Source organism: Heloderma suspectum, chromosome 5 (genome assembly GCF_057233095.1).
Source record: "Heloderma suspectum isolate Gila_16-S chromosome 5, 16-S_ref, whole genome shotgun sequence".
In the NCBI taxonomy this organism is placed as follows: domain Eukaryota; kingdom Metazoa; phylum Chordata; class Lepidosauria; order Squamata; family Helodermatidae; genus Heloderma; species Heloderma suspectum.
In genome coordinates, this window is record NC_139462.1 from 11,237,194 (window position 1) to 11,253,836 (window position 16,643).

The 16,643-nt window shown below is 42.8% G+C and overlaps 1 protein-coding gene across 3 annotated transcripts in view; it reads left to right on the top strand.

Annotated features, from left to right (window-relative positions):
• The window catches only part of CTNNA2 (catenin alpha 2), an 857,198-nt gene that overhangs the window by 130,007 nt on the left and 710,548 nt on the right, over positions 1-16,643 (top strand). For all 3 annotated transcript variants that reach the window (XM_084855355.1, XM_084855357.1, XM_084855356.1), the window contains exon 2: positions 6,502-6,608. In XM_084855355.1, the coding sequence (XP_084711481.1) occupies positions 6,507-6,608 (102 nt within the window). In that variant the 5' untranslated portion in view covers positions 6,502-6,506. The remainder of the gene's footprint in view (positions 1-6,501; positions 6,609-16,643) is intronic.

Sequence of the window (16,643 nt, forward strand, 5' to 3'; positions counted from 1 at the left end):
CTTCAATCTTTCCCAGCATCAGGGTCTTTTCCAGGGAGTTTTCTCTTCGTATTAGGTGGCCAAAATATTGGAGCTTCAGCTTCATTATCTGTCCTTCCAATGAGCATTCAGGGTTGATTTCCTTTAGGATGGACTGATTTGACCTCCTTGCAGTCCAGGGGACTCGTAAGAGTCTTCTCCAGCACCACAGTTCGAAAGCATCGATTCTTCGGCGCTCAGCCTTCCTTATAGTCCAGCTCTCACAGCCATACAATACTACTGGGAAAACCATAGCTTTGATTAGACGGACCTTTGTCAGCAAGGTGATGTCTCTGCTTCTTACTATGCTGTCTAGGTTTGCCATAGCTTTCCTCCCAAGGAGCAAGCGTCTTTTAATTTCATGGCTACAGTCACCTTCTGCGGTGATCTTGGAGCCCAAGAAAGTAAAATCTGTCACTGCTTCCATTTCTTCCCCTTCTATATGCCAGGAAGTGATGGGGCCAGATGCCATGATCTTCATTTTTTTAATGTTGAGTTTCAATGTGCAGTCAGCATACTTCCCCTTGAGAACCAAAAATTTGCCTCCCCCCCCCGTCCCACCTGGGTCCCTTAATTCACCTTTGCATTGAAAGGCCAGCATGTTTGACAGTATGATTGTGACCACTCTGACCTTGAATGTACCTGGGGCCATAAATCATTGCCCAAACCACCAATGAGGCAATGATCTGTCCCCTGATTTTGTTTTGTATGTTTCTTGTTAGGGAGTTATTTCAAGTTTTTTCTTTTTGGATGATATTTAAGACTTGTCTTTTTACTGGATTGACCAGTCCCTTTACATATAAGGTTAGTATTTTAAGCTCCCCCCATGGTCTATATCCACTGTAAGGTTTACAAGTCCCACTACATGGGCTGAGTTAGGAACATGTATCCATATTGTCTGCTGTTTTGAACTGTGTGTGTGTGTGTGTATGTATGTGTGTGTGTGTGTGTGTCTCTCTCTCTCTCTCTCTCTCTCTCTCTCAACACCAAATGCTCTGCCAGCATATGGGGCGGGGGGGATTCTAGTTAGTTCTTTCATGCAGCAACTCAGAGATTTGTCTGCCTGTACTTGGTGTAAATGAACTGAGCACACTCCAGGAGACAGTGGAGAACAGGAAGGCCTGGCGTGCTATGGTACATGGGGTCACGAAGAGTCGGACGTGACTTAACAACTGAACAACAACTTCATATAAGCTGGGTTAGTCATGAAACATATAACAACCAGGTCTCACCAAATTGCTAATATTTAAAAGGGTTACTTTCAATTTGAAGTCACTCTTCTAAAACTGATACACATTTGCACAGATAATACCTCTGCATGTGCATCACTCTATGTAAGCTTACCACCACATGTATATTAATGCACATAAGCATGACTTCAGATCTGCGTGTCAGTTGGTATGCAGTCAAGATCTCAGTATGTACTTACAATCTCCCATTCATCTAATCTGCTTTTTTCAGCAAGGGTAGGTTGTGAAGGGCCCTCTCAGTATGATCTCAGTATAATATCTACCTCTTCCAATTGACTGAGCCTGAGCATAGACATCTGTCAGGTAGTAGGTCTGGAGGCATGGTCAGTGAGTGAGCTTTCTGCTCGCAGTTTTCCAAACTGGGTTGTCTGCTAGGCAGCTCTGTTCTTCTTCCTCATCATCCAGGATGTCCTCATCTGGTGTCCACTCTAACAGGAGTGACAAAAACATGGCTTTTGCCTCATGAATGGTGTCAGCCTAGTTTGTGGTGCCCCTGCAGCTGACCACTAGGCGAAAGTGGAAGCCCCACTGATATCTGAGTTTAACATCCCTGAGTTTAGATCAGAAGGCTTGGAATAATTGGCTCTTTTGAAGGGTCTCCACACTCAGGTCTTGAAAAATCATAATAGGGCTGCTTTTAAATGTGAGAGACCAGACTTGCAGAGTGCCTGCATCAGCGCCTCTTTTATTACCTCTTTTATTACCTAAATATTACTTAACTGTTTCCTTCCAGCTTTATGTAGAATTAATTATACATAGTACCTTATAATTAATAGAACTGTAGAGCTCAGAAACAGATCTGAAAAGCTGGGTAATATAACCCAATCTATGTATTAAGAATAAGTTACACACTTTCTTTGGCAACTATGTGTTTCCAAACATGCAATTTGTGAGGTAATGGGAGGGGGGGCATTCTTAGGGGTGGAATGCCCTTCAGTTTTCAGGGGACTGGAAACAAAGCCCTATGAGGAGAGACTGAAAGAACTGGGCATGTTGAGCCTTTGGAAGAGAAGACTGAGGGGAGATAGGATAGTGCCTTCAAGTACTTGAACGGTTGTCACAGAGAGGATGGTCAGGAGCAATTCTCGATCATCCCAGAGTGCAGGACATGGAATAAGGGGCTCAAGTTACAGGAAGCCAGATCCCGGCTGAACATCAGGAAAAAAATTCCTGACTGTTAGAGCAATATGAGAATGGAACCAATTACCTAGGGAGGTGGTGGGCTCTCCCACACTAGAGGCTTTCAAGATGAGGCTGGACACCACCTGTCAGGGATGCTCTGACTTGGATTCCTGCACTGAGAAGGGGGTTGGACTTGATAGTCTTATAGGCCTCTTCCAGTCCTACGATTCTATGATTCCCTTACAAATGCTCCTCAACATGAGGCCATTTCACCATCAGCCAGGCTTATTCCTGTTTTTTGAGCCTGGTTGGGGGGAAAATATAGCCACAAATGTCTTGGGAGGTAGCATTTGAGGGACAGAAGCTCCCTTTCCCACCTGTTAATTCTCCTCCTATACCTCATGGTTGGCTATATAAAGTTGGGGACTCCACACACTTCCTTTAGAACATACAGTTCCCCCTGCAATTTGGAGGTGTTCCTGGATTTCGCTTTGCATCTGAATAGCCAGGTAGCAGTGGTTGCCAGGAGTACCGTTGTGCAGCCTTGGTTGGTGTACTAGCCATGCCTGTTCCTGAAGAAGTCAGACCTTGCTATGGTAACACATCCTTTTGTTACATCAAGATTGAATTGCTGGAATGTGCTTTACATGGGGCTATCTTTGAAGGTTCTTCAGAAGCTTTGTTTGATCCAGAATGCAGAAGCACAGATATTATTGGTGGCCCATGGGACCATATTATTGCTATCCTGCAACTTGTGTTCTGGTTGCCAGTTCAAAATGTAATTACCTTGAAGGATCTAAATGGCTTGGGTCCAGGACACTGGAGGGAGTGCCTCTTCCCAATCCATTCTGCTCAGTCCCTATGATCAGGAGGACAGGCCCTTCCCTGTGTCCCATCTGGGTTGGAGGCATAGCAGATAGGGACAGTAGCACCTACACAGTGGCTGCACCAGCATTATGGAAATCTTTCTCTGAGTGGGTAGGATGGCCCCTTCTCTGGCTTTATTTTACCTGGTTGATCAATACATTTTTATTTCAGAATGGTTTTGCATTGCTAAGTACTTGATGTTTTATTTAAAGGTCATGTTTTTACCTGTGGTTCTTGCCTTTGCTGTAGTTTATTGCATTTTTACTGAGTATCTTGTTTATTTGATTTTTTTTTTTTTAGTTGTTGTGTGCTGCCCGGAGTGGTCGAAAGGCATCTGTACATCGCCCAGAGTGGCTGGGTGACCAGCCAGATGGGTGATTAATACATTTAATAAATAAAATAAATAAATAAATTAGAAGGGCAGGACAGAAATTTCTATCTATCAAAATAAATACAAAAATAAATATCCAACCTTTCTGACTTGTGGTGTTAGTACCCTTCTGCTTTTCTGTAGCCTATTCTTTGCTTAGTGGGACCATAACATAATGGTTACATTGCTACCCTGAAAACCAGCATTTGGCTTTGATTAGTTAAATGTAATTATTTGCATATGTTGTTGCTAGATAGACAGGGGGTGTTAATATATTGCTTCAGCAATTACCTATGTATATGAGAGAGAGAGAGAGAGAGAGAGAGAGAGAGAGAGAGAATGTTTTGTTCCCTCTTAAACCATTTCCATTGTTGGGGCAATGGAATAGGTACTAGCTAATAGGTAAACATAACAAGGCTACCTCTAGTATATGGTTTACAGTTAACGAGCTATAAAGACATTTCTAGGAAATAAAAAAGCAAAGATCTAGCATGATGTCTCCTATATTTGTATGTCATCTATTTATAATATGTCCTGTTGCATATAATGTTAAAAGCTAACATTTAGCTGGTTTTGGTAAACCAGAGCTAGAGACCATGAAACATTCTGACAAGTCTTAAGACATTTTCTTCTGATATCCTACTAAATGAGCCAATTAAAACCTACACTAAATGTCAAGGATACAGAATATGGTGATTTTTTATCACAGGGTGTCAGTGTAAATGAAGAATTACATGGGATCTCCAGCCATTTGCTCTTGGTGTGGACTGATTCACAGGTTATATTAGGTGTTCTATATTTGTGTGGCACTGCATCAAATTGTGTCCATCCAGCAGATGAAAGGAACAAACCACAGACACCAACTTAAATGGGTTATTAAATTGGCCACAACTTTATTGATTTGAATAGGATTGGCAGAGGCATAGGGCATGGATCTCCCATTGGGCAGCCCACCTGCTGCCCAATATTCCTTCCTGGCCAATCTCCCAGGAGCGTCGGTGAGGGGTGGAAGGGTCAGAGTTCCCCCATAGTGCAGACCGCTAACGTGAACCCTTTCCCTCCACCCTGGATGTGGCATGTCTGGTGCCACCATGCTGGCCTGGTCTTGGTGCCACACCCACTCAGATCCCTTATGGGGATCCTACCACAGGGAAGTAGGGAGCCCAATCCCACTCTCCCTTCCAAATTGATCCAGCCCAATACCTATCATGCCCCGCAAAGCTGCGACATAAACAATAGAGTTCTACCATGAGAACACTCAAATAGTTCAACTTATTTAAACATGGTCTACTCTTGCAATGAGGAAGGCAAAAAAACCCACCCCCCTTTCTTGCCAATTAGAAGGCAGGTAAAATTCCTTCCCAGTCCCGCTACTGGCGACTGACTTCTGTCCACTGCAAGATCTCCTATTGCCAGGTGTGGGTGGGTGGGGATGCTGGCAACAGCAAAGGCTCCAGCAAACACATGAGTCCTCGCTCTTCTATGAGCCTCAGACGGCTGAGAGAGAGAACTGCCTGCCACTGTTCCCTCCAGTGGAGGCAACCAGCCTTTTGATTGGGCCAGTGCTCATGCCGAGGGGAGGCACTGCTGCCCAGGCTCTCGCCAGCTCCCTTCCTTCCCCGCCACAGGACCTGCGCGCCCTCACAATGGCGGCTCCCCGATAAGCAGGGAACTGGATTTACACTGAAAAATTTAAAGTGTGAATGCAACAAGCATGTATCATACTAGTAGGAACATGGGATAAGTGGCAGGACTCGATAAGTAGCACTTCCTGATTTGCAAAAACTTGGGATGTGTTGTAGTTCTCTAGCCACAAAAATAGTTTGCTCTCCTTGATGGGTAGAAAGAAATTAAGCTGAGGTCATGAACTGTGTGGGCATCTATTGATAAATTAAATGCACTTGTTCAGGTAGTTTTGTGTTGTTTCTAAGGAGAGGTGCATCGATGCTGGTGAGATGTGCCCTTGCAGTAGTCTGCACAAATGTGTCTCAACAGGAAAGCACTTTAAAAAGTGTGTCTGTGGTGGGGTCATCCATATTGTGGGTGGCCAATTTATTGCTTTAGATCAATCATTCTAAAAGTGTGAGGCAGACTTCTTCAAAGGGGTACAAATACACCAAATTGCCATGACCCCTTTCCAACATTACTGAGTGACCTTTTCCTGGGGAAAGGAAGTAAAGTGCAGTCTCAACCAGTCATTGAAACACAGTGGTCACTGGGTGAGCGGGCAGCCCTTGAGTCCTTCCCTTCCACTTGAATGTTGACGTTTAAGGAAGGTTTTGCCACCTGGGCTATCAGTTGGAATAAAATTGTGGAGTTTTTAACCTACTGCCGGAAAGTTTAGCAATGTTTCCATAGCATAAAACTAAATATTCGTGATGCTTGTTTTTCATATTGTCCACATTGAAGCTGATGTCTTGAGGCTGCATTGTGGTTCACTGATATATATTTTTTTACGGAAAGCCTTATCCCCACCCCCCATCCCAAAGTGTGGAAATGGTGTCTTGCCAATTAAAATCAACAAGTAATGATTATGGGGAAGAAATCCACTTACAGCACAATCCCATGCATGTCTACTCAGAAGCCCCACTGATTTCACTGGGGCTTACTCCTAGGTGAGTATAGGTTTGGAGCCTTAGTGTGTGTCCTTTGGAGATAAATGAGTGTGGCACACAATCTCCTCTTGTATATTTTGGGCTGGTATACGGTACACCATGCAAAACTAGTTCTATTTTGTGAAACCAATAATGCTACTAAAGGTGCTGTATAATATATATAGCAATCAATTCTCAAGGTAGAGTATGATATAAAATTCAAATTGATATGTAACTATGGACATAGCTTATAATCATTAACTGATTATCTTTGTTCTAGGGAGCATGACTTCTGCAACATCACCTATCATTTTAAAATGGGACCCCAAAAGTTTGGAAATCAGGACTCTTACTGTGGAGAGGTTATTGGAGCCTCTAGTTACACAGGTAAGTTATTAGCACAGTGTTGGCTGTTCTGATTGTTTTAGTTATGTTTTCTCATGTCTGATGTAATTATCCTTCCTGTTTATAGTGGAGTTGAAGCATTGTTCCCTCATGATTTTAAGACAGAAAGACAAGGTTGGTCAGATAACTTTAATCAGACTACTCGTATTGCACATTTTTCAAGCTTCATTGAACATTTTGGTCTGAAAGAGGGTGAGAGAAGTTGAAGCCAAACAGAAGAATGCTCTAAATGAATATATGTCTTCTGGGTGGCCAGGAGTTGTCAGGTTTTCCTTGTCACAACTCATCATATGCTAAAAGGGTGGTGGTGATAATTCAGCATTAAAAGATGGAAAAAATCTTGTCTTACAGGGCTGATTTAAACATGAATAATGATGATTGCACACCAAAATAGTTCAGTGTCATGGTTGTTTGCTGGCTGCTTTTTATTAGTATAGCCCTGCCTTTAGAGGATTTAATCGCCACCCCTGTTGCCGTTTCCTGCTCAAAATTCAGGCTGTAAGTTCATAGGGGTTGAGCCCTGTTGTCATGTTTATGTCATTCTGTGAAGCACCATGTACATGACAGCTCTGCCTAAATAATATTTTTCATTACATTTCCTGGGGATTTTTAGGAGTTGCTAACAACATTGCAGCAAATTGTTAGAGAAAGTATGTTTCCTTGTTGATATCTCTAAAATAAATGCTGCTGACACTTTATTTCATAATTGCTCATAGCAAAAATACATGTTTTGCTTTCTTTTCATACTGACAGCTATTCAGATATTTTTACCAGTGGCTTCAGAAGTGCTAGGACTGGCGTATAATATAACCTTAAAATAAATGTGTGCTCTCGTAGCTAGTGCTCCTGTTTGAGGACACATTTCTCTAGCACTTGTGTTTTGTAGACCCTCTTCTCATCTTTGGAACATAGAGTGAAATGAAACTATAATCATAGGAAGGTATCCAAAGTACAGAAGTGCAAAACATTTCTGTGGAAAGAAGAGCATAAGGAATGCCCAGAATATGAAAGGATGAAAGAAGGGCAAATGTTTTCTTTGTAGTATAAAACATATTTAATATTAGCTATTGATAAGCACTGTGCACATTCCATTTATAGGATTGTTGTCAGAAAAGTTATCTGCAAATAATTATAACCCAGGTGATGGTTAAGAGGAAACATGGTAGGCTGTGGGAATGAAATTGCGAAGGCATTATATCCTATTCCTTACCAGATAAAGACTGGGGAAATTGAAAACAGTCTGAAATCTTGTACAAGTGCAAAGCAAAAAACAAAATGCAAAAAAGGGAGAAAAACCACTTATAGTTATCTATTGTATGAAAGAATTGACTAAGTGGTTCCCCAAAATACATTTAATGGAATTAAATTTATATTTCTTCCAAAATATTATGGTAGGAGCAGTTTAGATTGCAGCAAAGGATTGGAATTAGAATATCCACTTGAAATGGAGGAATTGTTATTCTGAACTTCAATTATTTAATTTTGCCTAATAGTTATGAATATTTACTAACTGACACTGCCTTTCTGCAGCTCTCAAATTAGATTTATAGTCATTTTAAGAAAGCCATTAGGAAAGCATAACAAAATAAGATTGGTGGATATTCATTAAGAAGATGGAAATGCAAAGTCTCGCTCTGCCCTTGGCAGGGTGGAAAATGGAAATTTCCAATCTAAATAAATACCCTTGGCAGCTCCTTTTCCTTACTTGTTGGCAGCCAAGTCAAGGACAGAAATAATCTCCCACCTCTTCAGCATGCCACATCTCTGTTGCCCAGATGTCATGGTTTAGCTGGTTACAGTGGTTCCTCCTATATAGAAAAGAGCTCATATGTGTCCAGTGGCTAGTGTACTGGACGGGATGCAGGAAACCTATTTTTCAGCCTCCCTAGGAAGGAGGAGATGCTCTGGGTAGCTGAGGTGGCATACGTGGCCAATAGCCCCCTTTACTAGCTTTTGGCTGACTTTTTGAGTATGCTCTCTGATGTTCTCCCAGGACATGGTGCACTACCCACTGTTTCTTATGCTCTGGTAATTTCAGATTGGATCACCCATAATATGCTTTGCTGGGCTGCCTCTGATAAACAAATAATAAATCAGCTGGGTCAGAATTTGGTTACCCATTTGTTAATGGGGGCAGGCTAAACAGCCTGTATTATACTAACTTTAAAGGATGTTCGTTCACAAACTTCCGACAACCCTATAAGGCAAGTCACTATAATACTCATATTGCATATTGTAGGTCAGGCTGGAAGAGATTGGCATTTCTAAGGCTACATAGTGAATTCATGTGATTTAAACAGCAGACTTCTGAATCCATACTTCAGCTAGCCATTATGGCCTCTGTGGCTCAGCTCCCAGTGGCTCAACCATCTGAGGTTTGACGTGTCGCAGTGACTTAAGAAATAATTCTCTGTGGTTCCGCTCCCCTGGTAGAATAGGCTTTCTTGAGAAGTTTGTGTGATTAAAACTATGAAAGCTTTTAGGAAAGCCTTAACAAAATTGTCTTTCAGAGGACCTTGTTGACTGAGCTTTTTAGAACGATGACAACTTATTTCTGTTATGTTTCTGCAACTGGCTAATTTTACAGGCACTCTTTATTTGGGTTTGTTGATTTAGAGAGCAATCCTGTGGCCCCTAGACAGTGTCTGGGGGGCCATGGGATCTTTCAGATTCCTGGATCTGAGGTTGGAGACAGTGGTCTGAACTCGGGCTCATGAATCCATGCTCCTGTCCCCCTCCCCCACCCCCCACAGCCAGCATGGAGAGAACCAAGCTGGCTGCCTCTCCGAGGTCACAAAAGCAACCTTGGGAAGCAGGCAAAGGGGTCATTGCTGTGGGTGGGGAGGGGACTGGAGGGGCCAGCTTATGCAGTATCCCAAGACCTCTTCAGCCTCCTCCCTCCCCCTCCATGGCACCCTAGCTAGACAGGCAAAAAAGCCTGTCTAGCTAAAATGCAAAGTGGGATGGATGGTGGAGGTGACGATCACTTCTGCCCTGCTTCCCGCTCTGCAGTGGATGCTTGTAAGCTTCTGAGTTTGGAGGCTTACGAGCATGAGAGGTGGATCTCATAGGATTGCACCCTTAATCTTTGTTTTAAATTTGATTTATTGTGAGCTCCTTTATGGTCAAAATATGACAGGAAAGTAATACGTTTTAAAAATCCAGATAATTGAATAGTGCTTTGATTTAAATATCCCAGCATTGTTTTCCCGGCTCTACAACTGGAATAATTCCCTTTACCTCAAAGTGGTTGTGAGTGTGGATGAATTCATAACTGTACAATTATTATTTGTAGTAGCTCCTAAAACAACTATCATCAGGCTTAACAAGCCTTTGAGATAGGTGGGCAAAAGTTACAGACATGGAACAACAACAACAAAAAATATTTACTAGCCCTGCTGTTTACTCAGATTTTATTAATCATTTGCAGCCTTAAAAAATAAAGGAGCAACTTCTGAGAAATATCTATGTTTCATTCCCTGGAGGCTCTTCATAGGCCAATGACTGTCTTGAGCAACAGAAGTGAAATGCCTGTCCAGTGGCAATGGCCTGGGTTCAGATCATCATCCAATCCATGGTTTAGATTAGCCTTCCCTAACCCTGGTGCCCTACAAGTCCCAGCATTCTTGACCATTGCCCATGCTGACTCAGGCTGATGGGGAAGTCTAAAATATCTGGAGGCCTACAGGTTGGGGAAACCCTAGTTTAGATTATTGTAAATCAGTTGTGATGAGCCATTGGCTTCCATGCTCCCCTTTCCCTTTCCCATGTGAGAGAAGGAGAGTGAAAGCTTCTGCTTTGACTTTAGAATAAATCTCAGTTTTATTTATTTTATTTATTACATTTCTATCCCACCTTTCTTCCATCATGGAACTCAAGGTGGCTACATGTGGTTCCCAGGTAGTCTCCCCTCCAAGCACTGACTAGATTTAAACCTGCTTAGCTTCACAAAGGTGGCTGCCTCATGTGCCTTCCGACTATGCCCTGGGACAAACCATCACATCTGAATATAGGAACTGTGGTTTGTTCTAACTAGCTGAAGTTAGCTAAAAGAAACGAGGATCAAAACATGGTACAATGTCCCACTTTTTTTTTTTTTTTAACCAACCTTGGTTAGGAAAATAAAACAAAACCTAGTTCTTGAATCCATATGTAATATGGCAGATGGTTACGAATTACTAATGGCTGACAGGTCATGGCATTTCTACACAGTGTCTGTATACTTAAGAACAGATAACTGCTGGAAAAAAATTACTGCTTGTTCCTCTTTACATTTCCACTCACAGGATTGGGGAGATGTTGGAGTGCAAAGCGCAGTAGTGGAGCATAAGCTGGGCATGGTCTCAGGTTCAATCCCTGGTATTTCCAGTGAAAAGAATCCCAGGTAGCAGGGCTGGGCCCTGTTGAAGCAGATAGTTTGGGTGAGATGGGCCAGTGGTCTGACACAGTAGAAAGCACATTCATATGAGATGCATATTTTTGTAACTCTCCTCGCTGAATGCTCTTGCCTCTCCTTTTGTGGACTGAGCATGTGCACCACCTGAGAGGAGTGGAAGTTATGGCCCACTTTAGTTCCCAGCGTCTTGGAAGCAGCGTCCAAGAGAACTGGTAAGTGGATTGTAGCCCATGAAAGCTTATGCCATAAATACTGTGAACTGTTAAGATGCCACAAGATTCTTTTTTGCTTTCATTATAAAACAGGGGTGTCAAAGCTCAGGTGTGTGGGCCAAATCCTAGGATCCCAGTCTGGCCCTCATGAGTTCCCCAGATGGCAATGCCCCTTTCCTTGACCACCAAGTGTTTGGTGGTTTCCCAGTTTTTGCATAGTTTTCTACTTCAAAAGGTTGAAATGCCTCTCCTATTACTGGAGTAAGAGCTTTAAGCTAAGATGTGCTGCTTTTTTGGTATTTTGGCCCTGATCCTTTTGCCTTTGGCCTCACTCACCACTGGAATGTGGTCCCCGAGAGCTTCTCTCAGATTGAATTTGGCCCTCAACCTGAAAGAGGCTTTATACTTCTGGGATAAAATGATACTTATAACTTTGTAACTTTTTATAATTACTTTTTAAACAAAGCAGATTTATTAACGCAATAACAAAGAACTCTTTGTGAACAATTCAGAAATCTCTTTGAAACTATAAATTACATGCAGTGCTGTGCCGATTATGTTTCAGGAACCTTTGAATGTAGGAAGTACAAAATTTGGCCTTTAAAAAACTGTTTCTGGCATAGACACTGAAGTGATCTCAAGCATCAGCTTCAAGACCTTTCTTGGCATTAATTTGCATTGCTAATAAAAGGCCAGTTGACCTAAGAGTTGAAGAATCTGGCTTGCTAGATACCTGGGAGGATTGAGAAAATCCCAGTCGCTCCTTCAGCAAGGCCCAGGAGTACAAAGTTCTCAAAATCAAATTTTGATCAATTTTCTGCAAAGTGCAGTTGTGGCATCAGAGTGAAGACATCAAAATGCCCCAGTTGAGAACCAGTGTATTGTGTTCAACCTGGGAGACTGGGGCTCCAGTTGTAGAGGTGAACATAACAAACACTGCAACGTGCACTGGAAGTTGAGAACACTGTATGAAATGAGTAGAAGTAGCAGGTTGATGGAGCAAAGGGGTTTTGGATTCAGGGCAAATCTAACCAGAGGCACAAATACCAGAGGGATTCCAGAAGTTGCTTATGAGAATGCTATCCATCAAGTTACCTTTACTAGGGATGTACGAAAGTCACTTACCTTTTACGAAAGTTGATTCGTGGTGGGGGGGAGGCGCTCCGTCCCTCCCCCCGAAATTCTGGCCGGGGGGGAGGTGTCCCGACCCTCCCCCCTGAAATTCTGGCCGGGGTGGAGGCGCCCCGTCCCTCCCGCCACGAATCCTGGCTGGCCGGGACTGCAAATGGCGGCGGCCGTAGCCGCCGCCGTTTGCGTCCCTGCAGTCAGCCGTGATAGGCTACGTAAATGTTTACATAGCCTATCACGGCAGAGTAAAAAAAACAACACCGTGCCTACTCAAATGGCGGTGCCCATGGGCGCCACCATTTGCGTTCCTTATTTTGGCACGTCTAGTCTATGTAAACATTTACGTAGCCTATCACAGTATTTTTAAAAAATCTAGCTGTGATAGGCTACGTAAATCTTTACGTAGCCTATCACGGTTTTTTTTTTTTAACTTGGAAATGGTGGCGGCGGCAGCCAGTCGGAAGACCGGCCGCCGCCGAACCGCCACCGGAGCCGCCGCCACCACCAGGGAGATTCGCCCAAGGTAAGTCCTGTCCTGGGGGGGTGTGGCGGGGGGCAGACCGTTTCGCCACCAATTTCGGGGGGCCGAATGCGGTGGCATTCGGCCTCCCCAAGATTCGTGGTGAAATTCTCTGACATTCCTACCTTTACCCCACTCTTCAGATGGAAAAGCTTCCAGAGATTCTTCCAGATTAACAATCAAGTTTACAATCTAAAAGAGCTGACACAACAACAAGAAAAGAATGCAGAGTGAAATGGAAAAGAAGCGATATCAAGTACCAGTTCTTAATGTTACGAAGCTCTTATACTGATCTGCTGAGATTGAAACAGGCTGCTCACAGTTAAGTTAAAAACACACAAAACAAAAAACAAGACAAAACCAGGCTTTGGCAGACCTCCAAGAAATAGCCTGGTGACCTGACCCTCATGCAAATGGCTGAAATGAAGCTGGAAATTGTTGGCCTTACAGGGTGGGGCGTCAGCCTTCTGGGCCGTCCTGGAATTTGTCAGCATTGCATCCCTCCTGTTCTTGGAGGTAAGGCCCAGAACAGGAGGGATAAAAGATGCAGTGAGTGGAGATGGCAAATATTTATTTATTTATTTGATTTGTACCCCACCTTTCTACCAAAAATGCTACTCAAAGTGGCTTAAAATCACTAATAAAATTTGATAAAAACAATAATAAGCAAATATATTTAAAAAAAAAACAATTAAAAACACAACAATAACAGAGTCAAAACAGGATCCAGCTCAACAGACTAAAGGCTTGAATAAATCAGTCTTTGTCTACTGTTGGAAGGTCAGCAGAGAGGGAATTCCACAGCCAGGGAGCGGCCACTGAGAAGGCCCTCTTTTGAGTCACCACCAAACCCACCTCTGAAGATGGCAGTCTTGAAAGAAGGGCCTTTCCAGAAGATCTTAGGAACCAGGAAGGCTCATATGGGAAAAGGTGGTCTTTCAGGTAGCCTGGTCCCATGCCACATAGGGCTTTATAGGTCATAAGTAGCATTTTGAATTCTGCTTGGAAACAGAGTGGTAGCCAGTGAAGCTGTGGTAACAAGGGAGTCTCATGCTCCTGGTAACTAGCCCTGGTCAACAGCTCGCTGCAGCATTCTGGACCAGCTGAAATTTCTGAACAGTTTTCAAAGGCATCCCCCTTTCAAAGATGGCAGTTTAACTTGCTGTCGGCTGCTGCATTCCTTTCTTTCTATGTTGGCAAGCAAAACATATCTTCAGTTCTGATCCTAAGCAGGAATGACTTCTAAATTCAGAAGCTTTGGGCAGTATGAATAGCTGGCTTGACAGATCTTTGGATAGCATCCTGGTGCTGAATCAGGCACACCGCCAGGCACAATCCTTGGCAATCAAGAGGCAAAAACAGGCTTTATGACACTGGAGGCAGAAGAATCTCAGCAGGGCTGGTGTAGAAGAGATACCAAAGGCACATGAAGTGGGGGCAGACAACACTTAAAGCTTTCCCCTCCCACACAAATCCTACTTTTGAATCAGTCTGTTTTGGTTTTTACAACTTTCTAATTTTTTGAGGCACAAATTCATGCTGTCCTGTTTCTGCATCCATTTGTGATATTTTTTGGGTAAAAAGACCACAGGAAAATTCATATGCATTTAACTATGCACTTCTCTGGGCAGAAAACAACAGAATGAAATTTAATAGGGATGAATGCCAAGTTCTGCACCTAGGAAAAAGAAACCAAATGCACAGTTACAAGATGGGGGATACGTAGCTCAACAACACTATAAGTGAGAAGGATCTTAGAACTGTTACAGATCACAAGCTGAATCTGAGTGACAATGTGAAGTGGCTCCAAAAAAGGCAAATGCTATTTTGGGCTGAATTAGTAGAAGCATAGCTTCCAAATCACATGAAGTACTAGTTCCCCTCTACTCAGCACTGGTTAGGCCTCATCTTGAGTACTGTGTCCAGTTCTGGGCACCACATTTTAAGAAGGATGCAGACAAACTGGAGAGGGCTCAGAGGAGGGCAACGAAGATGATCAGGGGACTGGAAAGAAAGCCCTGTGAGGAAAGACTGAAAGAACTGGGCATGTTTAGCCCTGAGAAGAGAAGACTAAGGGGAGATAGGATAACGCTGTTCAAGTACTTGAAAGGTTGTCACAGAGAGGAAGGCCAGGATCTCTTCTCAATCATCCCAGAGTCAGGACACAGAATAAGGAGCTCAAGTTACAGGAAGCCAGATCCCAGCTGAACATCAGGAAAAACTTCCTGACTGTTAGAGCAATATGACAATGGAACCCATTATCTAGGGAGGTGGTGGGCTCTCCCACACTGGAGGCATTCAAGACAAGGCTGGAGTCTGGACAGCCATCTGTCAGGGATGCTTTGACTTGGATTCCTACATTGAGCAGGGGGTTGGACTCGATGATCTTATAGGCCCTTTCCAACCTTACTATTCTGTGATTCTATGATATCCTTAAGGTATGCATTTTTGTATGCATTACTCTTAATGCATACTTGAGGTGAAATGTGTACAAAAATGCATATATTGGGAGATGTGTGTATACTGGGGGTAATGCATGTAAAATGCAGACATTGGGAGAAATGTGTGGAGTGGGAGAAATGCATACATTAGGAACATTTCTCCTAATGTATATATTTGTATGTGCAAGTTTCCCTAATGTACACATTTTTTATCTGAAAACTGCATTACACAATTCAGAGAAATGTGAAAACTGAAGGATAATCCCCCATCCTTACTATTGATTAACCTGCAGATTCCTGTTAGAATCGTAAAACCTTTTCATTTTATCAGAGTGCGTGTTAGTAGTTTTGCTTTTTTGTTGTCTGCAGCCCTAATGCATGTTGGCAGAAATGTAGAAGAGCAAGTCCAAATTGCTAGTGTTTGGGAAGAAAAGAAACAAGTAAATATTAAATTAACTTTTCCCCAACTCAAGATTTCTAAGATAATATAAATATTGTTACAGGGACTGACTCTCTCTCTCTTTTTAGAACTGAACCCGTCAATTATAAAGGAGAATGTGGTAGGGTATGGACAAGCTGTCGACCCATTTTAACTTTTTACATGTCATGAAAATGCTGTCCATAATAGGTTAGTCACATGCAATTAAAATATGCAAATTTAGTGTGGCTCATGCTGTACTTCCAACTTGGCCTTTGGTGCTGAACAAATTGCCCATCCCTAATTTAGCACAGGAGACTGCATCTTCACTTCCGTGATTCACCACGTTCCATGGTGTAATAGGATTTGGCTCTGGAAAGGAAATTAATACTTATCATTTGGAGCCTGACACCGTAACTAAGGTTTCTGAGCCAAGGGGAATAGGCAGCAGCAACTGGAATGTAGGGCAGATGCAATATTTGGCCGGGCAATTTTGTAATCAATACATACATAGAGAGGCTTGGAAGGAGGTGAGTTTGGCTACATTACCTCCTTCAGTTTGCAAGGCAGAAATAGAATCACATAATAGGCATGGCTTTTAGAAGAATGCTGTTCCATTTGCACAGGCTTCCATGAGTGGAACAATAAAGAAGTTCTCAGTCTTTTCCCCCTCTCTGTGATAAATTAGTCTTCCAGTAAGGTACATTTTTGCCTTAATATTTCTCTCCAGTACTACACCTTTTCCTCAACCAATTCCACAATTTTCCAAGAACATATTACAATTAATCTTTTGATGTTTGCATACTGGGGATGGTATTATACTGGGCAGCAGTTTCTTAGCTCTTCAGATGTGTTTCATTTTGATGATTCAAAGTACTCTCTCATACTCTGGGACCCAACTG